General features: G+C 51.6%; 1 protein-coding gene across 5 annotated transcripts in view; it reads right to left on the bottom strand.

Annotated features, from left to right (window-relative positions):
- The window catches only part of SDK1 (sidekick cell adhesion molecule 1), an 877999-nt gene that overhangs the window by 218899 nt on the left and 632811 nt on the right, over positions 1-26289 (bottom strand). For 2 of the 5 annotated variants that reach the window (XM_078074254.1, XM_078074256.1), the window contains exons 6-12: positions 19401-19512; positions 18471-18661; positions 10683-10766; positions 7051-7245; positions 4511-4627; positions 3104-3271; positions 1138-1240 (exon numbers count right to left, since the gene is read on the bottom strand). In XM_078074254.1, the coding sequence (XP_077930380.1) occupies positions 1138-1240; positions 3104-3271; positions 4511-4627; positions 7051-7245; positions 10683-10766; positions 18471-18661; positions 19401-19512 (970 nt within the window). Of the gene's footprint in view, positions 1-1137; positions 1241-3103; positions 3272-4510; positions 4628-7050; positions 7246-10682; positions 10767-17864; positions 18369-18470; positions 18662-19400; positions 19513-26289 lie in introns of those variants that run through there. The other 3 variants (XM_078074255.1, XM_078074257.1, XM_078074259.1) reach the window with 2 other exon arrangements.

Raw genomic sequence — 26289 nt, 5'->3', positions numbered from 1 at the left:
CTGTCCTTCTTTGTCTCTGGAGTCCTACTCCCAAACCATTTAGAGATGAACGGGTTCTTTTCTGGGCATGACAACTCTCTCTAAGACGGCCTCCATGGAGTCTCTAGGTAATCTTGAACTGTTAGTTTTTGTTTGTTGGTTTTGCATCTGACGTTCTTATAACTAAACCAAACTTGGCTTTTGAGCTCTGAGGAACTCCAGAGAGCCAGGTGGAGGCACAGAAATTCATGATTTGCCAAACACCTGCCCAAGAAGAGTGAGAAAACAGCTCAGTCTCGGGATCCAGTTAATAATGTACATGGCAGCAACCATGTCCCTCTGCCCAGAGTGAGATGTTCCAGAAAGGAGGAAGGCATCTCGATTCTATCCATTTGGCTAAGCACATGCCTTCTGGGCTAAGGCCAGAGAGACAACTCTAGGATGACTGTATCTTTCTTTCTAGATTTATTTTCCAGGCAGATTCTGAAAATTAAAAACAGTTCTGAGAGTGGCAGCTCTTTGGGAAGAAGCTCACCACCCACGATCATCTGTGTCAGCTGCTACGCATTTCCCTGGAGGGTCATGTATTTCATCATTACCTTCCCATCTGAACTCAGACAAAGACGGGATATTACGATTCCTTTAGTGGAGCTTCAAGGCATCTAGTCCCTTCTATACAAGTATTGTCCTGTATACGCACCAGATGACTGTGGTTGTCTATCTTCTGGGTGTGGGTCTCCCTTGCTCCCCATTTCACAATGAAACCATGCCAGAGCAGAGAAAACCCTTCTCGAGTATCGCACGGCCCAGCGTAAACACTGCTGAAATCCTATTCGATCCCTCCGGATTTTTCTCTCATTAAGTGTCAGCTTCTGACAAGTACGTTTTACAGATAGTGTATTAACCTTGGCAGAAAAATCATGAAAAGCTGTACCGAAGTCATGAAGTGGAACATAGCTTACGGTAAATAATACATAAGGCTGGAGTGGAAAATGGGATTTGTGTGATTAATGATGGAGCCCAAGACCGTGAGATGCCGTAATCAGGGATCTGTGGCTGAAATCAAAGCTCCCCAAATTCTCCCTTCTCATCTCCACTTCAGTTCCTAAGCTCCCAGGATATGAACGAGCCCCAGACATTGTAAGTGACAGAGCTGACCGGAGGGCAATCCGGGGGTCGTGAGTGGCTCCGCAGCGCAGCGTGGCCGTGGTCCCCTTAATCACCACGCGGTCCTCCGGAGGGTTCACGATGGACGTGCGATCTGTGGAGACACAAAGCACAGCTCAGACAAAGTCACATGCTCCAGAGTTTCCTCCTTTGAGGGGGGAGGGATTGGTCATCTGACATCAAAACCTCCAAGGTTTCTCTCATCTTGGCAAAGCAAGCATAAATGGAAGCGCTTAGAAATGCTCAGGGAACTGGAAGCAAGCCTCCCCAGGCCGCAGCCACGGTCTTCGGGCCTGCCCTCCCCGCGAGGGCCACTCCCGAACCTCTAAACCCTTGGGAAGACATCAAGAATGAAGATCGTGTGCAGAGGTTTATGCGGTTCTGCAGTCTTAGGGGAAAATCTTGGTTCTTTCCCAAGATCATTAACATTCTGGTCATTTCTGCTGTCTGCACAGCACTTCATGACTTTGCAAAGTGCTTCCATTTATGTTGTTTTATTTAACGCTCACAACAACCTTGGGAGGGCTGTGAGAGCACCACTCCCAGGTTTCAGGACTAGAAGGTGGAGCTCAAGAGGCGTGGTGGTCGCCTGACCGGGGCGCGGGTCAGGGTGGGGCCTGGTGCTCCCAGCGGCCACCACAGCCAAGGCCCCGGCAAAAGCCCTGTGGTGGCCCCCCCCTCCGCTGCGCACCCCTGAGGTGGATGCTGCTCTGGTCCTACTAACAGAGCCCAAAACGTGGGAGTCATAAGACTAGGTTGGCGCCCAGCCTGACTGCTTGTGGCCGAGTGTCCAGGAAAACATGCGAGCTCATTGTCTGCGGAAGGGGAGGCAGGCCACACGAGCATAGTTTGAATCTTAGCAAATCTATGGAACTTTTGGTGAGTGACCTACAGAGATGCAGACATCAATTCTTCACAAGCTATTAAATATGAAGTTGACATGTTAGGGACATATGACCAATCGGAAGTGGGTGGACACAGTGGGCCACGAAACAAGACAAAACCTCTTTTTCAGTACCTGACAATCAATATGGGGGTGATTGAATTCATTCCTTTTTAAAACTCCTGGTGTTTTTAGAATACCTAATAAATTAGTAAGGTCATTGATCAAAGTGGACACAAACTATATCACAGAGCCAAACAGACATGAAATAAAGCACGATAATTCAGTTTCTCTTCCAGGACAGTATTTTAACAAATTCGTCACTGAGGCAAATTGAAATTTTCTCTCTTCATATAGATAAGCTTTACAAAAATCAGTGAGCACTATCTTTTGCTTTTATGAACGATTTCTATTCATTTATTATTATTATTTTTAGTAATACAGCTATGGATAAAGCAGAGAGGAAAAAGTATGCCAGCAAGTGAAGCTAAAAGGTTTGGGGGGTGGGGGTGGGCAGAGATATTTGGTAATGAATCCTTATGTCTGGAAAACAATCGGTTCTCTGTTTTCGAAAACTGTTCTAGATAAAGAAATAAAAGTTGGAGAAATAACAAAGATCTTTCCTCAGTTCACTCCTAACATGAAAAACGCTCATATTTAAAATACTAGGAGTGGTTTAGTTGGTTATAATGATATTATAGAAAAAACATACTTTCTCTAAAACGTTAACTCTTGATTCGGTTCCCTTCCACGAAGATTTCAAAATTAACCGTCCTACGGGTTTTGTCGTTTGGGCTCGTTTGGGCTAATATCCTCTACGCCACTGACTGTAAAAAGTCCCTCTTTTCTCTCTCCTGAAACGTCCCCATTAAATCTTTGAATACAGTTTCTAATTATGCTTTTAGAAGCTGAAAAATTAATTACTCAACAGATTTCTATAAATTAGTTGTAAAAATAATCATTCTCTTATGATTCAATTAGAGAGTCCAAGGGCATATTGACATCCCTAAGCACAGCTGACATGGTGATTAAACTGTGATTAACAGAAGGTTCCACGTGGCCTGTGGTCCTTACTCCACACGGTCAGCACTGCGGACGCGTTCAGGGACCCCTCCGTGTTGACTGCGTAGCAGGTGTAGTTGCCAGCATCCTGGATGAAGACGGGGGCAATCTGTAGACCCCCAGACTCCAGAAGCATGAACCTAGGAATCCGCACGGAGCCACTGGCCAAAATATGTTTTCCTGAAGGAAAGTCGAGAAAGGAGTGTTAGCACCAAGAAAATAACTCGAAACAATCATAATAAAGTGGAAACCGTACGTACAACAATAACCAAAGCAGTTCCCTTCAGCATTATTTAGGATAATGGAGACCAAGAAAATCTTAATTGTCCAAAATTGAGAAACTTGGTTAAACAAATTATGATCCATGTGGGCGATTGTTACTTTTGGGTGACTGGTTCTGAGTTTCCGTTACATCTGTATGCACTTGAAGATTTTCTATATAAAGCTATCACGACATTCTGAATCCGGAGACAGAGTATATGTAAGATAGAAGAACGCCCTCTTGCTTACTGGCCTGGAGTTCCTCAGACCTCCACGTTGAAGAGCTACGGTCTGAGGGTGGGAACCACACCGTTCGGCATGTATTTCCTAAGGAGGGACCGTGTGTGCGGTTCATTTACTGACACACGTGCCTACGTGAGCAAAGGGATGGAACTACAGAGAAAGCCTGTGGCGCGATGCCACTCCTCACGGGGACTGAAAACGGGTGACACCAAGAGCGTCCCGTGTGTCAAACGAACCAGAAGCATCTTTCTCTCTCTGTTTCCCATTTTGTGAGCTTCATCCCTTCTCAGCCACTCTGCTAAGGAACACAGCAAAGGCCCGTGGCATAACCCAGGCTTTGGTTTCTCTGCCTTTTTTTTTATTATTATGTTATGTTAATCACCATACAGCACATCATTAGTTTTTGACATAGTGTTCCACGATTCACTGCGTTTAACACCCAGTGCTCTGTGCAGATCGAAGTCTCGCTGGCACGCATATCCTATCAGTTTCAGGTGTGCATCCTTGCACCCTTCTTTCTTAAAAGAACAAGGATATTATTCTTAATTTGTAACAGGACCTCCGTTTCACAAGTGGGGACACTGGGCCCTGGCAGCATTTCTCCGAATCCACTACCTGGTATTTTGGGGGAGCCCCTTCACAAGCCTGAGGTGCCCTACGAAGGGCTGAGGCAGAAAACAGGGGTAGTCACACGTTTTAAAACACGGCTGTTTCTTCGAGTGGAGGCAGGCTCCGGGAAGCTCCCGGGGGCCTTGGCCGCCTTGCTCATGCCGGTAGCTCCGGCATCTGGCGCCTGGCAGGTGCCCCACAGACGGCTGCCAGTCTTTACTGAAGGAGCCAAGGAGGGCGGGAATGAAAACGCACAAGGCTTGGCCCGACGCGCTCACCTCCTGTTGTTGGCCAGACTGCACCTACCTCTCCTCCACGTGATGGCGGGCTTGGGGGCTCCAGACACCTCGCACCTCAGGACAGCCATCATCCCATCGGTGACCGTGGTGTCCACCGGAAGCTGGGTAAACGCTGGTACAACATCTAAGCGGGAGCGAACAGTGAGATACTCAGTGTGCTGCCCCTCAGACGCGCTCAGACCCGCCTGCTGGGGTGGCCCATATGCACTTTCATGGGACTAATCACAGAGATAACGGTAGCAATAAAGGAGGAAAACCTTTCAGGAGTGACTATAACCTTCCCTTATTTGTCCCCCAGGAGCTGCCTATCTGTGTTTACAACCCGAAGAGAAATCCAGTCTCGTGATGGAATGGACACGCAAGTGGGCAAGTGCAGGAGCCTGGGAGCGGCTGTTTCAGGTGAACGTTAATGAGGGGGAGACATTTATTCAGATAAATCTAACAAGCTCGTCTTCAGCACTTTCTAAAAAATAGAAAAAGCTGATTTTTGAATATTAAATATTACCCAAAGGATGCCACTTTCACAAAATAACCGATTTCAAGCATGTCAGTGAGGGATTTCCAGGAAGTGTCGGGGGCCCAAGTGTTGGGGGGTCTTCTTGTCCTTGGGGGACGGCATGGGCCTCCAGCTCCTGAGACTCTGAATCAGACCGAGACAGTCAGGGGTAGCTCAGGCTGGCTCAGCGAGGCTCATGCGACTTTTTCTACTCTGATAATGATTAAACTGGAAACCCCTGAAGAATGGGGATCTGCATGCCCCCCAATCCTGTGAGGCCCCTGAGGAGCCTGGGCTGGGGTTCCCAGGACAAGTGGATGGGACTCGGGACCAGAGCACTGCTGGCACCTCTCCTTGCACCAGGTGGGAATCCCCACAAACCACCTAAGTCCCGTGGATGCTGCCCCCAAAGAAAATCCCAGAGCCCCCTGCTTCCCTCCACCTCTGGGGCCCCCACATGGACAGTACATTGGCCTCCTGCCGGGTCCCAAGCCTTCCACTCTTCCCTGCATTGGCCATTCTACACCCAGCCTTGGGTGCCCTGTGGAAGCTATGAAGCACACCCCGCCACTCCCTGCCAAAACCCCATGAAATCCTCCCACTGGCTCCTGGGCCTTTGCCCTACTTGTCCCTCCAACCCGTCTCCTGGCATGACCCCTGGCTCCTCACCAGACGGCGTCCCCACTGTCCCCTTGCTCCCTGCACACACACCTCCCCAAGCTTGTCCCTGGAAGGCAACTGCAGCAACCCCTCCCTCACCCCGTAACACCCTCGTCCCCCAAGACTTTGCACCTTTGGGCCTCCGCTCCGGCAGCATCTCAGGGAACGCTCCCTGACCACCGCAGAGAGGCCTCCCTGGTCACCCTGGGCCCTGCTTGTTCGCTCGGTTCCTGGCCCTCATCCCTGGCTAAATTGTGCCCTCCTCTGCCGTCTGTCTCCCCGCTTCACGACCTCTGTCCTGGAGGCACGAGAACCTCACAGGTCTTCCTCAGAGCTCTGTCCCCAAGCCTGGCAGACCCCAGTGCCTGACACAGATGCTGTGGAAATGTTTGTTAAATTCATGAACTAATAGAACACTGTGTGTTAACTATACTGGAATTAAAATCAAGTTTAAAAAAAAAGTGTGCTCATCTGGGGCCCACAGCCTCCTGGCTGACTTGTAAGATACACTTTAAATAATTCTAATTAATCGAAACTCAGTTTCCGGCCTAAGTACCCAATATTATTCCCGCTGGTTGAAGCGATACTGGTTCCCTATGCTCCAAACCAGAGGCTAAATTTGACCCCTGCACAAGGTTCAAGGGCGTGACCCCTACTTTACCAAAATACATTCAATCCTTAAATTTATAAGTTCAGGCAGACGAGAGCCATCTGCCTACGGACATGATTTGCTTTCTCAAACGGCTCTCACACCTGAGGATATCAGCATTTGGCTTCCAAAAGGGCAAACATGAAAGGTATAATTCCATAATCACTAAATTCTACTTCATTTTAGAAGAACAATATTACAACTGTGGAGATGAAAAAGAAAACCCACAGATGCAGTGGAAACCTGTACCTTCATTTTATTTTTCAAAGACAGAGTGCCAAAGTATTTCTGCTAATGGGATAATAAAAGAAACTTACAGAAGAACTATAATTGTTCAATAAAACTAAAATAGAAGATGAATATTAAAAAATGGGAAAAAGATCAAAAGAAAAAGATTAGGAACAGGCTATTCACTGAACAGTCCTTCCAGTTCTGTCCAGAAAAATGGAGATTTTTTTCCCCCCTGCTTCTCAGTAGAGAGGAGGGCGCGAGGCTTGCCTGAGAGCAGGTGGGGCGCCAGGGCGTGGGGACAACGGGGCATATTTGCTGCCCAGGGGCTTAGCACGCGGGTTCCTGTCGGCCGGAGAGGTGGCTCTCCGCAGTGCGTCACCATGGACCCCTGTGCCCTGTCCGTTTGCCGAACAGATGCTACCATTTTCTGAGTGTGTCACACACACAAAGGGTGCGAAGCTCTGGCCGAGGGCCCAGCCCGGGGGGTCTGGCTCTGAGGGGCAGCACTCACTGGTCACGTCCAGGTAGGTGTAGGTCTGGATCTCCCCTCCTTCATTACTGGCAAAGCACTGGAAGATCCCGGAGTCCTCGGGACGCAGCTTCTGGATGCGCAGGCCTCCGCTTGAGAGCATCTTGTATCGAGGATTCTGGAGCTTGCTGATGGAGATGGCATCCTTGTACCACTGGAGGGTGGGAAGAGGGACCCCTGTGCAGGAGTGGAAATAATCGGGCATTTGAAAAAATTAAATTGTGAGCACTTTCCGTGCAGGCTGAGGCAAACATGTCTGAGAGGCTACGAGGCGATACTTTAGTGGCATTTTTCGTCGAGGAGTCCCTTCATCCACCCTGTACAGTGTTATTTTTCTCATCTCTATGAAGACACGGACACAGAGAAGCAGCAAGAGGGAGAGCAGGAATGAACTCCTAACGCCGGGCTGCAGATCGTTCTGGACCCCCGAGCGGGCACACGCTTGTGCTCTGGTCTGGGGAGAAAGGGATTCCAGCCGTGACCGTGACCGACCTGGGGACAGACAGGGATGGGGAGGAAGGTCCCTGCGGCCCTGCAGTACCTGACTCTGCCACTGAGGCTCGGGATAAGGCCACCAGGGCAGGAGATACATTTGGAAGGAAGGTGTCACTGCAACCTCGAAATGCTGTTGGGAAGATTAACCACATCAGCGTCCACAAATCTCCCAGTGCCTGGCACATGGCCAGCGCTCACTGGCTAGAATGACCACGATTACAACCACAAGAAGAAGGCGTCCCACCTTTGCAGCCGTCCCCTGCCGAGGGGGCTGGACATCAGTGATCTAAGTGGACGTCCTCCACGGTGGAGGATGGCTGCGGTTGAGTAAGCACCCGCGATTCATGTGGGTGAGGCTGAGGAGACATGAGGGGCATTCAACTGCGGACGTGGGAAAAGACAAATGGGAGTCCAGCAGGTGACGAGCAGGGGCCGCCGGATGGCGCCATCCTTGTCCTTAGGAGCTGATGGCACTCAGAGCAAGGCCAGCACTTGGACCAGGAGGATGGAGGGTCAGACTGAGGCTGGGTATGCCTTCCTCATCCTAATGACGTTATGGTGAAAACTCAGGCCTCGGTCAGTGGGAGCAGCTGATGGAGGGTGAGGCTGGGTTTGGGAGGGAAGATGCAGGGGACAAAGGACAAGCTCACAGGGGCAGAACCTGGGTTGTGAATGGACTGTCCTCGGCCTGAGGGAGTGAGGACCTCTGTTGCTCGGCCCCCACTGGCTGTGCTCAGCACGTGGAGCCCTGGCGATGCTGAGGCATGCGCTATCCCCCGGCGCCTTACTGCACGGGCCGAGCCCTGATGGGGAGACGCCAGGCTCCTTCGCTGGGCAGCTCCCCTGGGAGGCTTGCGTGACTAATAGTAGGGGACACTGCTTCCTTGGCATGTCTCTGACCCTTCTAAGCCACCAAAGAGGGGACAACTGGGTAGACATGACAGGCTGCGCATAGGAACTCCGCCAAAGCACAAGAGACAACGAGGTCCTGAGCCATGGCGGGTGCGTGTGTGCTTGTTGTGGGCCCATGGAGACGCGCAGGAATGTCTAGGCTTGTTCTGTACCTCGGTTTCCCTGCCTATGAAATTTAAATAAAACACATCTCGACAGGATTCATGGTGAAAAGCACACCCAAATCCCTTGATTTCAGATGCTGTGTAGGTGTAAGATGTCTTCTTTAATAAATAAAGTTAATGTCGTAGAATATTTCAAGATAATGTATTCTCAGATTCTGTTCTTTGCCTTAATTATGTTTCCTGTCACTTTTCATTAAATCGGGAAATTAAAAAAAATCCATTTCAAGGTAAAAGCATAACCAATTCACGTAAAATCTCATAAGAGCAATTACATGATGTAGCTTTCATGAAGAGTAACCACTTTGCATGCTGCTATAGTTTCACTGTCAAAATTAAAAGAAAGCAGTAAATTATCTGACGGCAACGTTGAAAGGCCTGCTCAGTATATATTTACATGTCTGTATTTAACCAGCAGTTTACCCTGTAGAAATGCAAAAAAGAGCATTCTCCTGTCAAGGGAAGAGCTTAAGATTGTCATTTATCGAAAAGTAATTGTTAGTATACAGGGAACTGGGAGTCTTTCTGTTTTGAGGCAATTTAGTTTCATAAACAGAAATCTTGTCCCCAGCAGTTCTGCAGATGCTGGTTTCTAAAATCTGAGCACTCGAAATACAGCGGAGTTTCACTTCCAGACCAGCACTGACCTTAGAAAACGGTGTTTATACCAGGAAGAGAGCAACGCGACCCGCTGCGAGGGGGACATCTCCATGTAAAGTTCCTATCACTCTCCCCCCACCACTCCGCGGGATCCTGAGCAGAGAAGGACGCTGCAGAGCAGATGTGCCAACAGCGGCCCCCGTGAGTGGCCCAGGGGCTGGGGACCAAGCCCCCCAGGATACACACTCTGTGCGGAAGCACAGTGGTACAGGAGGGTGCCCAAGGCAGACCCCGATCTCTACGGGAGCCATCGGCACTGCTCAGAGGACACCCCCACTCCCTTTCAGAGACGGAAGAGGACACGCCCAGACCTGTGGACAGCTGGCATGAGTTCTAAGCCCAGGCCCTCGGCTCTCTGGGAGAAGCCAGGTGCCCCGGCCCAAACCCTTGCTTTGGGAGCTGATGGGTCTGGGTTTGGATCCCGTCTCCATTGCCACGCGACCCCTGGCGGCTTGTCTAGTCTTTAATGAGCAGCTCCTACGTGCCAGACACCGGGCTGTGCTTTTAGAGGTATCTCATCGCTCCCTGGCTCTGTGCCTTGAGCACGTTACTTAACCTTGCTTTCCAAGGTCTTGTTTTTATATGTGTACTCTGAGATAATATCTCTTTTATGGAGCTGTTTTGAAGATTTACAAAATTGCTAGTAATCCTTACCCTCCAAGCTCTTAGAATAAAATACCCACCCTTAAGATGGACAGGTTTAAACATAAAAAAAGAAGTCCTTTTCACTGACAGTCTCCAGCGCACCAACATAGCCTTTGTTAATGAAATTGCCTTTAAAAAGCCTGTCTCTGGGAGGGGGTTCCTATAATTATTTGTGCTGCCTGACAGTGGACAGCTCATCATCAAGGCAAGGTGGGGAGGAGAGAGCTTCTTGAAATAACAAAGAAAAAGTCAACCTGAAGCTGAAAAGGCAAAAGAGGAAAAGAAAAAAAAAAGAAAAAAGGAAGGTTTCCTGTTCAAAGAATTTAAAACCATCTCTCTTACTCCAGAGTGCACGTGGTCACCAGTCCCAATCGCCCCATGGACGGGAAAGCATCTCCTGCCCCAAGCCTTGGTGGAACCAGAGCGTTTGAAAGGGAGTCGAGAGGACAAGGCTGTCCCTCTCCGTGGGTTCGGATGGGGTGAAGGACTCCTTGTTGTTCCCTTGGGTGAATATTCTTATCTCTGCTCTGCCAGAAGATAAGCTAAGCTCTGCAAGGAAGCAACAGTTCAGCAAGGTCAAGATCACCTTCCTCAAGTTCACATGCCCAGTAGCTGAGTTCTGCTAGGATCCAAAGGCCCTGTCACTAACATCAGATTCAGCGTGTGTCCTGATAGCAACGGAAGTGCCCCTCTGGTCCCTCCACCTCACGGCGGCCTGAGGAGCAGCCTCCCCACACTCACCCATGGCTCGACACATGATGTCCACGGTATCGTCCACTTCCGCTAAGATCCGACTCTCGGGCTCAGCAGTGAAATATGGTGGCTCTTTAAACAAGAAAAGAACAAAATAGCCCCTAAGCAAAAGAGGTGTATTTCAGGAGACCTGTCTAGACTGAAAGAGTTTGAACTCCTTTTAAAAACTATTTCTGGAAAGTTCATTAGTCGCCATCGTATACACGAGCTCAGAATTCAGTGAGCAGAGGCCAAAGGCGGTTTATATTCTAAGGTTTTGGGAAGCAAATTACTACTCAGGGTGATGGCTACTTTTCCGTTTACAGGCTTGAATCATGGAATATCTTAATTCACAGTTTAGAAGGACTATCCCGAGAGGTTCATAAAGGTTTATATTTACAGCACAGTGTTTTATAGGCTAGTTTGTTTCAGTATCTAAACCAAACCCCGATGCGTGCAGCATGTCAAATAAAGCGCCACAGCCAGGCAGGGGCCCTGTGTCAGGGAACGGGGTGGCCCATTAACGTATTTTTTAAAGTCTTAGTGGTTCTTTTTCTCCAAAATATAGATTTAATACTTCAACGGAAGGCTAAATAATAGCAAAGGGAAGAAAGAAAAAGGGCCCCTCGTCCATCTTTAGGAGCAGAGGAAACTTGCCCGCTTGTATCTCTCTAGCTACTCCCCTTGCCTATTCAACAAAAACATAGTGGGTGTATTAAACAGTGAATCTTCTTGGAGAGTAAACTGCAATATCTTTCTCAGTTTATTCAGCAGAACTTCAACAGTGGCATGGCCAGATTCATCCGGTACGAAGGTGCTGGTGATTTCATTATTGCGATAACAAAAGGCTGTTGTATTCACTTTCGGTGTGATGATTAACTCCTGGGCACTGTCTTCCCGAGTGGCTGATTTCCACTGTCGCCGTGTGGGGTGTGGGGTGTGGGGTGTGGGTGGTGTAGCCTGGCATGCCTCCTGCACCGCCCGGGTCTTTAAAACAGGCTGGAACCCACAAAAGGGAAAGAAGACATGAGCACTTAAGAAAAGGCTGCAAGTTTCTCCGTGGAGATGGGAGTTCGGCACCCCTTCTGCGATGACCCGGGTCACTCGGGTGCATGCCATCTGACTGAGGCCAGGGCTGCACTCTTGCCAGGTGGACGCAGAGCCCTCTACTGGATTTTGGGTGTGTGTAGACTGGGTGGAAAGACACAGTGCAAAGATTCATGGTATCTTTTCAAGCTGGTCTTCGCTGCACACCCACATGTTCATATTCAGCCACATTTCCTTCATCAATAATCATGACAGCAGCGGAATCTATATTCCAACTATCCAGGAGTTGCATCCTGTCACGGCCCTCGTGTGCGGGTCATGCCCCATATTCATCAGTGAATGCTAAAGTCGATATCTACCTCTGTGGTCTGATGAAAGGGACGTGAGGGAAAAGGAAAAAAAAAAAGACTAAGTGACAGAGTCAACATTTGCCCGTGATTAATGACGGTTCTCCTTTTTTAAATTAAACATTTTATTTTGAGATAATTGCCGAGCCCCATGCGATCGTAAGAAGTAATAGAGATCCGAGGCTTCCTTCAGTTTCCCCCAATGGTGACATCTTGCAAAACCACAGCCCAACGTCACACCCAAGACACTGACCTACCCCACTTTCCCCTCTGCGGTCTGCCTTGTACGTGTGTGCTCATGCATGCGTGTGTGCGGGCTTAGCCCTAGACGACGTCACTCGTGAGCGGGCCTGTGTGCCCACAGGCAAGAGGCAGAGGGGCCGTCACCCAAGGGGCCCACACGCTGCCCTTTTAGCACCATGGCCACCCCAACGTCCCATCCCTCACGTCTGGCAACCACTCATCTGTTCTCCGTCTGTAATTCTGTCATTTCAAGAATGATACAGGAATGGAATCACAGTGTGTAACCTTCGGAATTGGCTTTTTTCACTTGGCCCAAGTCCCTCGGGATTCATCCCAGAGGAAGTACACTTTGATAACAGAAACCCGCACGTAGAAATGGTCAACATCTATAGGACCAGACGGCCTTCCCTCAGGCACTGGGCGCCACGGCCAGTGTCCCGATGCCGCTCCTCCTCACTCTGCAATGCCACTCAGCTTCCCCCCAGGGCCAGGGGAGGACCTAGCCCGGGGTCGGAGACAACGGGTGCTCGTCACACCGTGGCCCGAAGCTGGCTCGAGCCGAGCAGAGGCACGGCTCCGGGGCTGGGGGGCATTAGAGGCCTGGCCGGGGCCACTCATCTGTGAACACCGCCATTCCCTACTGCAGACAGTTACCATGGGAGCCTGGCACAAACGCACCCGCCCCACAGACTCGGCAGCACCGAGTGCAGAGCCGCGAGGCTCCTCGGGCACAGTCTGGAAGGGCGTCCTGCCAATGTTGCCAAGTGCCGTCTCTCTCCTCTGGAGCCAATAACCAGGAGGCTTGCACGGCTGACAACTAGGAAGGCCAGGAACGGCACGGGCTGAGCATGTTTGTTCATTTACTGATACTCCGGCCTTGTTCCTGCAACTTTTCCAGGCGGCTGAGCGAAGCAGAGTGGGTGAGTAGCTGCCAAGACCCTGAAAGGCCCCGTAGCTTCTGACGGTAATCGTATTTCTTTTCCCCACTACGTATGTGTCACGATTTCGCTCACAGCTGACCCTTCATGTCAACATAACTCAACAGGTGCTCGGAAGATTTCTTCTCTTAACCCCCAGCTACTTTTACACATAGTCAGCCCTAAGGACAAAAGTGGAGGCGCACCAGGCATGTCCACGACGTGAGGGCCGTGGGGTGAATGGTGAGTTCGTTGTGAATTAGTTCTCTTGTGCACAGACTCTTGCAACCACTTAACCTCTGAGGGGCAAGTGCGCATCTTAGCTAATTGGCAGCGACCTTTCTAGAAAGGGCACAGTGCCGATACTCGTGCACACCGGACTTCCAAAAACGTATCACAGGGGCAGCCAGTAAAACTGGGGATTGAAACAAACACTTTCATCTCTCTTGAAACAATATGAAGACATCAGGAAAAGGTTCCCATCCTGTGTTGAGAAACGGCCAGCCACGCCGATCATCCTTCATTGCCCGGGCCTCAGAACAGGACGTGGGATGCCTCCCAGGCAGCCTATGTCCAAGGCCTCTATCAAATCCCCCACCCTCTGAAATGCCAGGGCCGTACAGTGCTCATTCTGGCCTCGTGGAGGCAGCTACGGCAGATGGTCCATGCGTCCCAAGGATTCTTCATGCTCTCCTGCCAAAGTCCCCACATCTGAGTGGCAGGGCCTGTCCTGAGTAGGACTTACCACGAGACCCAAGGATGCTCCCTGTTCTGTCTTCCCTTCTGCTCCAGAAAGACCATGTCATGCCAGGGCGTGTCCCTGACTTGCCACCCATCATCCACACGTGGTGTCTTTGTCCACTGTGGTGGGAAGAATGGCCCCAAGGTGTCCACCCCCTAGTCACCGGGACCTGGGAGCAAGTCACACTATGTGGCAAGACGGCCTCTGCAGGTGTGGTGAAGGCTGTCCATCTTGAAATGGAGAGCTGACCTTGGATTAGCTGGCTGGGCCCAGTCCTATCCCCAGAACCCCTAAAAGCAGCAACCTTCCTGCCGCTGGAAGGGGAGACCGAGAAGGGGGTTCAGAGCCCACAGCACGAGAAGACCTGGCTTGTTGGCAAATCCCGAGTCGGTCTTCAAGATCAGCCCTAGCGCCCTCCTTCCGCAGAGGTCCCCCCGACCTCCTCGGGCAGGGCCCCTCCACGTGGACCTTCTTCGGAGAAGAACTGTCCTCCCCATCTCTGTGCTGGCAGTGCTTGTCACAGCTTCTGGGGAGACACCTAAAAGCTATCCGATGGACGGAGACATACAGGAGATTACCAAAGACCTGACATCCTTGAAGGCCTTCAGGGGAGCAGCTGCATCCCTTTCATCTTTGCAAACCCTCCTTCTTCGTCCTCTGCCCACGCTGGCCCTTCAGGAGGGTCCTGCACACACTGTACTCCACAAACGGTTGGCAGATCAGCAGGGGTGGGGGGCAGAGATGGCCAGGGGGCCCGGAAGAGCACGCTCGCGGCCCCCTGCCTCCTGAACCCCGCTCCATCCCGGGGTATCACAGCTGGCCTGCCCATCCCGCATTCAGCAAATGACCCAAGCGCCACTGGTGTTGGCCTCGTACAAGTTTCCCTCTTGTTTTAGAAACAGTTCTGTAACAGCTCTATTTTCTGAGCTTCATTCGGTAATGACCTGTTGTACAGGTAAGTTCCAGGTGTCACAGGGCACCGATGATTAATGTGGGTGCTTCCAACGTCGCCATATGTAAAACCAGAAAGAAGACATCTTGAGCTCATCCTAAACCAGCGTGAATGGGTTACAAGGCCCGCCGCAGGGTTCCATCCTGGCCGGACGTCCGGAGAGCCTCTGGCCCCGGCACCCGCCGCGTGAGGTCAGGCGCCCCTTGCTGTCTGCGCGGGTGTACTCTGCTGAGTCGTAACTGCCTCGTGAGGGCCTGCCTTCCACACAGGGCTCCCGGATGCCGGGGGCCACGGCCACTTTTTTGCAGCACCATCACCAATGCCCAGCACGGTGTCCAAGACGTAGACTCAAGAAATGTTAAGTGGAGGAAAGGAAGGAAGAGCAGGAGGGGAGGAGAGGGGAGGAAGCATCTTATGTTGGGAATCAAGCACTGAAGAGCAGCTCGGTCTCAGCTCTAGAGAACCTTCCAGTACAGCTGGAACTCCTGACCGTGGCATTGGCGTCAGCCAGGAGAGGGTACGAGGAATCTGTGATTTTAATGATGCGATTTTGGAATTCCTGAATGACCTGCGTCTGCAAACCAGAACAGACCGAGATGCACAGAGACGGCTGTGGACAGCAGCCACTCGCCCCGACGCGTGTCTGAGTGCGGGCAGCGTGAGGGGACACGGGCCCTCCCAGAAGCCGGGAAGCGTGTGAACGGCAGTGGCAGGAGCCAGTGTTGGTCTGTCAGTGTGGACAGGAGGAGGAATCTGGGACACTGCAGCTGTGGGTAAGAGGCAGCCTCGCTGTATTTATCCCCAAGAAAGAAACTGCTTCCAGGGATCTTGAGACACACCCTGATCTCAGGGACCGTGAAGTGTGTGTCGGTAAACAACTTCAACAACGCCGCGCTCTACCACGAAGCATAAAGCCGCTGCTTCCGGGCGTCTGTGACCAGCACCCGTATCACTTCCCACCTCGTCTACAGTTTACAGATGTGGGAGCTGAGGCCAGCAGCGGCTAAGGGACGTGTTCGAGCCCGTGAGTGGTGCCGAGGGAGTCTGAGCCCAGGTCTGTCCCCACAGCCCAGCCCAGTGGCCCACGGTTGATCGGGCAGGGGGTGGAAATGCCACCAGCAGAGGGAGGTCAGCTGAAACGAGCACGTGACCGAGTCAGCTCACCCCTGGGGACACGGGCAGCCAGGACGTCCAGGTCACATCCCCGCCACAGCAGGGAGGGAGCTCAGCTATTTATCCACCGTCCCTCAGACCCCGCACTTCCAGCGGGCCGCAGGCGGGCGCCTCGGCTCCAGTGGCCAGGGAAGGCCGCCAGGAAGGAACGGTGGTGCGGGCAGTTGCGGCCGGGCAGGCGGGCCGCGGCGTCTGCCTCAGCCTGCGGGGGGAGCGGGGGGCTGTCGGGAGCCCGTGGGGGCAGGTCAGGAGAAAGGGTGGAGCAGAGGTCAGGTGCCGGGAGCACGGCCCCGGGAGGCCACCAGGACGTGTGGCAGGGGTGGTGCGGCCCGCACTCCCGTGTAAACCTGGGAAACCAGGCAACACGCCAGCGGAGTGGACAGCCTCCACGGCCCTGTCTCGTCTTGTGAGCCCAGATGAGAGTCCCTGAGAGCCAGCGCCACTCCGCCTTCCTGCACCCGCCTGCTCCGGACGCCTGCCGGCCCCACGGCGCCCCGGGGAGCCCCCCACCAGGTGGCCGGGCCTGGGCCGACATCTCCCAACCACTCTGGATTCACAGAGGCACCCTCAGGGCTTTCCCAGGACGATGCCTTCACAAAATCCTCCCTGTCACAGCACATTCTGGTGAATAAAAGGGAGTGTAAACCAACATCACAAGGACGCAGGGTTGTGTCCCTTTCAAAGCCTTCAAAGCCAGAACACAGAGCGGCCAACAGTCTCCTCTGGAATTCAGTTGTCAACGCAAAACCAAAGTTCATAGGATACATTTAAATATTTCTTTTTTTTTAAAGATTTTATTTATTTATTTGACAGAGAGAGAGATAGCGAGAGCAGGAACACAAGCAGGGGGAGTGGGAGAGGGAGAAGCAGGCTTCCCGCCGAGCAGGGAGCCCGATGTGGGACTCGATCCCAGGACCCTGGGACCATGACCTGAGCCGAAGGCAGACGCTTAACGACTGAGCCACCCAGGCGCCCCCATTTAAATATTTCTAAAAGGAATTATGATGGAAACAAACATAAGATAAATTTCTCCTCCTGTTTAAATCACCTTGAGATGTTTTAACACAATACAGTCCTGTCTCCTGGAGACGGACACACCCCGTATGTTAATTCTGGTTCCATCTATAAGGTGCTATGCTCACATCGTGAAGGAAGGACAAGTCCTCGCGGGGCGTGGGACTGCGGTGTTTCCCTCCGTCGGAAGCACAAGGAGAGAAGCAGCAAGAGAACTGGCTCAGTCCCCTACTAGGAGTCCGCAGCGACGTGCGACTCAGGCCTGCCTTCCTGATACTTTAAGAATCTTCACGCTCCGTTCGGAGGGACTGACAGGTTTGCGTGTATTCAGCCGGGTGGTTTTCAGGCCACAGAACCATTTCTTCATGATCGAAAGGAGTGTGACAACACTCAAGGCAAACTGCCTTCTTTGCAGCATTTCTTGATACTCTTGCTAATTTCATATGAAAACACAAGCTTTGATTCTTTCTTAGTCTGCAAAGTGGCAAACTGTGACATATGTCATGTGGGAGCCACAGCCCTCCCCAGGGCTCTCCGCTGATCTGACCGTTCTCGTTCTCATTCCCTTCCTCCCAGAGAGAAAGATTCTCCTGCCTGGGCTTGGCCGCCACGGCCCCTCTTACCTGCCGCGGCCACCATCCTACTGGACGGCTCACGGCGATAGTGACCACAGCCACGTAGGAAGACAAAGTATTACAGAAGCCGAAGAAACGTGAGAAATAAAGGCACTTGCTTCACAATGTAATGTGATCTTACCATAATCCGAAAATACACGGAGGATTCCCTTAGCCACCGAACAACGCACACTCCCTCAACACTGACACTTTCCAGCGTCTAGAGCAACTCCTGCGTGCCGAATTTTATCTTCTTGCTCTTCTTGGCTCAGGAGTGACCCTTGGCGCACGTCCTAGGAAGCAGCTCTGTTCTCACCTTTTAATTTAACAGAAGGTAATATCCCAAAGCTTCTTTTTTCTGGGTCAAAAAATACCAGTAATAGGATAATCTCTGAAAACTGACCATAACAGCCCAGCGAGGGCTACAGAGGAGCTTAGTGGCAGAGAGGCCAGCACAAGAGGGTGACGTATGTGCCAGGGGCCTCACCACGTCACTTCCCAAGCTCTGTGATCGGAAGGATCCAGAGTAACACTTGTTGGAAGTACTCAGAACATCAGCACTTTGCGTTCAATGGGCTCATGTTCTTGGAAAAAGAACAGGGCGAATTTGGAAGGTAGTCTCTGCGTCGCCCTCATTTTCTGAGTTAGAAAGGGAGCCGCTGAGACGTGGCTGATTCTGGGCTGCTTCCAAGGCCGTGCTGCGAGGGGCCGCTCGGCGAGGGGGCCGCGCCTCTGCCGCCAGCGTTACCTGTGATAGACAGAAAGGCTTTCGCGGTGGCTGCGTCGAAAGCACTCCCCCTCAGCGTCGCCTCACAGACGTACACCCCGGTGTCTGCGGACGTCGGGCTGCCGATGGTGAGGCGCCTCCCGAAGCTGTGCAGCCCTCCGGCGATCCTCACCCCGTTCCTCTTCCAGTTCACATGCAGCTCTTCGACAGGCCTGGGAGGACACAGGGCATGAGTGACAACGAGGGTGAGTCAGGTAGATGGCAGTACTAACAATTGCAGGCATTCAGCACAAGCTTGACAAAGCTAATTCTACCAGGAACCATGGCGGGTTGAACAACGGACATTTAAAAATCGATCCAGATACAGCTCGACTCCCTTACGGCATCAACAATACATTCCGCTCAAGGGCTATTGAGCAAGGACAGCTAATTGCAGCAGCAATGGACCATAAGTGCTAATGATTCCGTTTGCACAGGAAAAGAATGTTTAAAATAAATACTACTAGAGGACCTGGCTACATGGGAGGCAAGATCGCGGGAACTGAATTCTGGAGCGACCACTAACTAGGCCGAGGACGCCTAGCACTGCAGAAGAGAAGAGGGACGAACTCCTTCCTTTGCACCCAGAGGACTGAACTGCCCGTCCTCAGCTGGACTCTCAGCAGACACCCTCCACCAGCACTCACAGTATGTTCAACGTAAGCCCTGCGGTCCCAGGCTTGGGGGTCGGGTCCCCTGTGGTCCCAGGCTTGGGGGTCGGGTCCCCTGCGGTCCCAGGCTTGGGGGTCGGGTCCCTATCTTCCCATGCGTGTTGTGCGTGTAGCCCCGCTGCACAAACAAGACCACCGCTGCCAGAAGAGCAAGCACATGCGTGATGTGTCTTTCCACTGAAGGTCCATCTCATCACAGTTAGAATGGATTCGTATCCCCAGGGCAGTACCAGCCACGTACCTGGCATTGGCGATGCACTCCAAGGTGATCTCACTGGACCCAGCCACCACACTTCTGTTGCCCGGAGGAATCACAATGACGGGCGCCATGGTTTCAGGGGTGCCAACATCTCCTGTGGCAGAGAAAGCAAAAGTCCACAGGACTCTCCTAAGTATGGAAGATGGGAAGACTGGAACATAACAAACGGGGGATCTTGTCAAGCCACCCCGATAGGACACCCGAATGTCACAACCCCACCCCAACCCCTTGCGGGGAGCCCTTGGGCATGCTCACTGTCACTGGCCTTCATCAGACCGTAGGAGCCTAGGGCGGAATCCATAGCCGGTAAGTGAGCATTCTGGCTGGAAATCAAGGGACCCAGGGCCTTACACCGCCGCCTGGACATCATGTGGATAAGGGCTTTAGAGTGTTGAGCATTTTCCAAAATGTTTGCTGACTTTATTCTTTTATTGACTTAAGACTCTGCTTATTGAGTTACCTAGTCCACCCACTCTTTTCAAGTCTGCTCAATTCCACAAATATTCCACGCATCAGGCACTCTGCCGGGCACGTGTGGTGTTAGAAAGGGGCTGGCATTCTCACTTGGGCCCAAATGTGACTCCCCAGAGCAAACATATTCAATCAACAAAGTGGTCTGTTCTGTCCGTGTACTTTCAATCCCTTTTTCTTCCCTGAAAAGTAAATATCCTGAATCCACCTCTGTTTTGTGAGTATCAAACTATAAATAATTTAGCTCGTACTTCTGGTGACAAGGGAGAAAAAAATATGACACGTCTTTGCCACTTTTCTCTAAAATACATGTAATATCAAAACTAAACTAGCCAGAGTACACTTTACTGCTGTTTATTTAGGGGAATTGAAGACAGATCCAACATTTCTAGAACAGGGATTTCGATAGAGAGTGGAGAAGGCAGAGACTGGAAATAAAAATAAATTTAGATTTTGCAAATGCAAAATGATTTGTCTAGTACCTGACGGTGGAGCGCCAGGCCCCCAATCCCAGCGCTGGGGACAACTCTGCGGTGAGACTCTTGCCCGCCCGCCCAGCTACATGGCAGGGAAAATAAGGACTGGCCTTGTCTGTGTTCTGCCTTCACTGCTTAAGCAGTATGTGATTTTTTGATTTAAAGGTTCATGTGAATTACAAAATAAAGAAAAAAGAAAAAAGAAGAAGTTTGGTGTGTGCAGAGCCAACAAATTAATTTTTTAACCTATACATGGTGACGTTGATAGAAGCCAGTTTCCACGAGTCCCAGGGGTGGTTTCATGCCCTTCCCAGCCTCTCTGCCCTCAAAGCGAGCCCGGCAGGGCCTCTGTGGGAGCCTCCTTCTGAGGCTCTCTGCTTGGAACATCGTAGAGGTCGCTGGGCTATTTATGGGATTCCTGAGATGCCCGAGCAGAGACACTTTCATGATGGGGCAAAGGACAGAAGCTGACTGCCAATCAGATTAACAACCTGCCTGTCATCTGTGAAAGTTGCTGATGAGGAGAAATGACCTGAGAAGCTAATATTTGCAAATAGTTATGTGAAGTGAAGGAGAGCAGCGGCAAATGCTAAAAGGTCACTGAGCAAGGTGCTAATTTGGCATTAATCACCGCTCAGCCATGGTGGCAGAGGAGGAATCCTGTGCTCAGCACTTGTCACTGCCCGGGGAGGACAGGCCCCCAGCTGGTCGGCCTCGATGGCACGCTGACCCGGGACACGGTGCGCACGACACCGGGAAGCGCCAGGGCCCAGCTTATGCCCCTCGGGGGCGAGTGGGACAGGGCAGCACCGCTCTGTCGAGGATTCCGGCCACACCGACAGAGCAGCGGTATTTCTGTAACTCACTTTCGCACGCACCAACACGCCGTGCCAGGTGCCTCACCCACGGGCTCGGCTGGACAAGTCCAGTGACTACTTGGGTTTGATTCGGGGCACAGGACACTTTTGGAGAAGCAGGGGTAAGAGGTGCGATTAAACTGTGGTCGTTCCTCAGTGGAGTATTTGTGATCCTGGTGGTGAGGTGACCTTGACTCCTGGGAGCCCCCGCAGCAAGATCAGAGCAAAGCCGTGCATGTGCTGTTGAAACTGCTGACACAACCCGCCCGTACGATTTCACCCGCGCGCCCAGAACACAGATCTCCCAACAGCGGGGACCGTGCTCAGCACAGCACACGAGGCTGGAGCACTCTGTTCTTCTAAAGAACTTAAATTTCAGTCGAATCTGCATGGGCAGATGGATGACCCCCGAGTCACTACTATTCTGCAGAGACCCCAGATCCCAGAGTGCAGAGGTTTTCCCTCTGGACCATTCGTCCTCGGTGGAGGAGAACCTTAGTAGGTGTCCATCTGTCTGTCCTGTTTAGCTGCTGACTATTCTGCATACGGTAGCAGGGCAGGAAGTGGATTGTTCCAGAGACAAACTCTTCCCTCTTCCCTCTGTCTCCAGCTCCAGGTCATGATCAGCCCCTCCATAGCCCAGCCTACCCCCTTCGCCCCCGGGGCCCCCATTCCGCCATCTGAGAGCGGTTCTCCAGAAACGGTTTCACCCCGCATCTGCGAGTCGTTCTTGTCGCTTTCTTTGTGTCATTGTGCTCCTCAGTCTCTTATTCCTTTACTGCTTTTTAGACGTTTTTTACTTGTTTTTTAAGTGAGAGGCGGTAATAGAGGTGCTTTATCTGCCATTTTGAACCTGCCATGCTGACTTATCCACCAATTTTTTCCCCCACATTCAATTTTTAGAAGAGAGATGCAAAGAAGAATACCTAGGCATTTCAAAAAGAATAAAATGACCTCTTTATTTCTGCTATTCCACAGTGTCTGAGATACAAAAGCACTCAAAATCCTTAATGATTGGTTATTTTTTCATAAATATTCCACAATAATGAGTCACTGCTACCTCCACCAGGAATATTACCCTCTCCTTCAATGTTCTATATTAACACAAGATTTTTAAAATGCTATATGCCAGTGTATTAAGAATTATTTCTGAGAAGAATGAAAACAAAGGGACGAGGGGGAAGGGAACACACTTTACCAAGCTCCCATGTAGCCACCAAGCCTATCGATCGATAAATGACTTGCAAACGCTTCCCCATTTAATCTAATGACACAATAAGAGAGCGATTATTGGCCCCCCTTTTATAGATGAGAAAATTGAGGCCCAGAGTCACGTGACTTCAAATGGCAGAGAAAGGGCTTAAATAAAGTTTCCATCCAAAATTTGTCAACTTCCTTTCGCATAATGCCGTGCTCCTGATAAAAACTCTGGTGGTGCTCAGTTAACAAGAATTAAATTGACTAGAATGCTCCTTCCCCCAAGCATTTCCTTAATGGAGACTTTACTGTGGTTTTCCACCTGAACATTTCCCAGGCTGGTTTTAGGCGGTTGGAGGTGAAGGCTTTGAATCAAAAGAGGCTTTCTGCAGAGGTCAGCAACAAATGGGCACCAGGCAGCTTCCGCAGCAACGAGGCCGACGCTTTAGCAGTGAAGGGAATACGCATCCGAGCCTGGGAAACGGCACCTAATCCTCGTCAATCTCCCTCTCCCATGAACCCCTTAATCACTGGAGAGCTGAGTAGGGGGAAGTTGTCGAGGTTGCATTTAATTAAAAAGTACATTTAAAGAAGATCACGTCTCTCAAACAACGACAAAAAAGTTCAAAGTTCACCTGAACTCCTAAAGCTGTAGAGTTGTGGATGAAGGAGGGTGAATGGCAGACACCCCGTTGCAAGGCTTTAGGGGAAGAGCAAGCATTGGGAGACAGGGAGACAGACTCGGGGTCGGGAACCCAGCAGGAGTGGGGGGGGAGGGGGAGGAAAACCAGCCTGGGGAGGCCTGGGTGCAGGGCATTCCAGGCGGGGGACAGAGCACCACAGAGCCCTCGCTGCCCGGCAGGCTCGGGGTGCTGGGGGAGCTGCCAGGGGCCGCAGGCTGGAGCCCTAAGGGCAAGGGGAGACATGGAGCGAGAGGTGGTGATGGGAGGGGTCGGCTCAGGGAGGGCCTCGCGCCTCGGGGAGAACTCTGGGCAACATCCTAAAGGCGGGTGGGAAGAGGATGGGGCAGAGGATGACATGATGAGAGCCTGTTTTAAGAATCAAACCCCAGAATGCACCATAGGGGGCAAGGGAGGACACGGGAGGTCAGCCAGGTGACCGAAAGACTGGGTGGTGGGGATGGAAACTAGGTGGGGCACTTTTCAAGGGCAGGGTCAGAGTTTGCTGATGGCTGGATATGGGGATGTCTGTGGAGAGAGAAGCTGCCATCTCTGAGAGGGAAAGGCCAGACGGGTTCAGGCTTGTGGGGAGCAGTTAGGGACGGGCTTTGGGATGTGTGCAATGCGGCAGACGCCTACTCATCTCAAGGCTCAGTAGCGACTCCGGCGTATTCCCCCACACTTGGTCTTTTGTCTTTCTGCTCCCAAAGTTCACTCTTCCGTCCTGTCTCCAACACCACCTCTACCCATTCCTCAAAAAACTAAAAATTAAAAATACAACTACCACATGATCCAGCAATCTCATTTTGGGGTATGGACCCAAAGGAAAAGAAACCACTGACGCAAAGAGAGTTCTGCCCCCGCCCCCACGTTCACGTCAGCATCACAACAGCCAAGACATGGAAACGACATATGCGTCCATGTGGAAAGAAACAGCTGAAGAACACGTGGTACGTTTGTGGAATAAAATTCAGCCATGAGAAGGAAGGAAAACTGGCCATTTGCTACAACGTGGATGAACTTCGAGGTCATTGTGCTAAGTGAGATGAGTCAGAGAAAGACAAACATCGTACGATCTCACTTACATAAGGAATCTACCACGAGGAGCTCACAGAAACAGAACAGACTGTGGTTGCCAGGGGCAGGGGTGCAGAAAAATGGGTAAAGGTCGTCAGAAGGGACAAATTTTTACTTATAAGATAAATAAGATCTGGGCGCCTGGGTGGCTCAGTTGGTTGGGCGACTGCCTTCGGCTCAGGTCATGATCCTGGAGTCCCAGGATCGAGTCCCACATCGGGCTCCCTGCTCAGCAGGGAGTCTGCTTCTCCCTCTGACCCTCCCCCCTCTCATGTGCTCTCTCTCTCTCTCTCATTCTCTCTCTCAAATAAATAAATAAAATCTTTAAAAAAAAAAAAAAAAAAAAAAAGATAAATAAGATCTGAGGATGTAATGTAAAAGAAAAAAGTCTCTTGGCATTGAGAAATGTCCCCTGTGCAGCAAAACTGTCCCCGGCTGGGAACCACTGGTTCTAGTCACACTCCTGGTCAGTGAAATGGGCAAGAATAAAAATTCTTTCTTCAGAGTTAAAAAAAAAAAAGAAAAAAAAGGAAAGGAAAGAAAGACTCTCCCTAACCGGGGTCTCAGTTTCCACCTGCAGCCTGTGGGCAAACCCTGGCCAGACAGACGGCGACGGGGGGCCAACAGCCCCACGGGTCCATGCCCAGCACGGCACACAGACAACAACGACATTCAGCATCGGTCTCCGCGCGCCCGCGTCCTGAGCCTCTCTAGACGGGGCTCTGTCCGTACCCCACCCAGGCGGAGCCCAGAACCGCTCCTGAGCCCTGAATCGGGCTGTCCACCTGCCTCGGATGCTAACACCCTCTGACACGTGGCTGGTCTCCTCCAGTCCCACCTGGCTGTTGTCCCATAACCGTGCCTTCCCCTGCTCTTCCCTTGCATTTGGCTGTGAGGAGGACAGCCCCATCCTGAGCACACGCAGTGATGACATGCTAGCTGTTGACCACCAGCCCTTCTGCTGGACACGTGGACATGGGGACGTGGGGTGCTGGCCTGGCCCCGGGGAACAGACTCCATCAGGCTCCCCTGGCCCGGGCCCCTACCCCACTCCAAGCTTCTCTCCCTGCCCCCAACTACCCAGACGAGGTTCCCACGCACCGAACAGCTGAAAGGCACAGTTATAAAGAGAACAGTTTTGAATCCAAGCGACCTGGAAATACCACCACAGCTCCTAATTGTTTGGGAACAAGTCACCTAACTTCTCCAAGACTTACGTTCTTCATTTGTAAACCGATAAGCACTTCACAGGGCCATTACAAGCGAGGGTACGTGTATATGCGTCTGTAGGTATGCGTGTTCTCCGGGCACGGAGAGGGCATTGCACGAACTTGGGGGCTAACAGTACTATCATGGGGTTGGGAACAGAGCCCTCACCCCCTGCTCTGTCCCAGCCATCTCTTCTGCCAGCACTGTCCTCCCCACTGGGGCCCTGAAGGTGTTTGGGGCCAGTGTCCTGGCTCTCGAAGATGAACACCCTGCGCCCCATTCACAGCTCAGAGGCAGGCACACGGAGCCCCGAGCATAGACACCTTTCCCCACACTCTCTTGTTTCAAAGATATCAACATCTCATTAAAAAATACAGACTTCTTTCTTTCAAATAAGACTCTGGGTCCTAAAGGAGTAGAATTTTCCAGGCCATCTGAGATAGCAAATCCCACGTTTTGGTTTTCTCTATTAGCACCACTGTGTCGAGTTTCCTGATTCATAGGTGGGTGCTCCTGGCAAATACACCTCAGGAAAGCTTTGCAGCAGCCAGCTCAAGCAGGGCTGAGGTCATGGGCTCGGCGGCTGGCACGCCACCACGTTCTTCCCCGGGCCACACCAGAGAATAATGAGGTTGAACGCTGCCCTCCACCGAAGGGTGCTGGGTCACATTTGCCCTGAGATACAAAACCCGGGCAGCACAGCTCCCACGTAAACAGGTGCGAAATGAGCAAGCCACGTGCCCTTCTAACACACAAGCAGACGTGTTCCGTGAGAGGTGCCTTTGTTCGAGGAAGAATGGTATTATGATAGCTGCCACGCTTTCTGAGATTAGAAAGCCGCTCTGGCCCCTCAGTGCTTAGTGTGTCTGCAGCTACAGGGCCTTCAGTTTTGTAAAAGCAGCAT

The sequence above is a fragment of the Halichoerus grypus genome, chromosome 6 (genome assembly GCF_964656455.1).
Source record: "Halichoerus grypus chromosome 6, mHalGry1.hap1.1, whole genome shotgun sequence".
NCBI classification, from domain to species: Eukaryota; Metazoa; Chordata; class Mammalia; order Carnivora; family Phocidae; genus Halichoerus; species Halichoerus grypus.
This window is presented reverse-complemented; position numbering and strand designations above follow the sequence as displayed.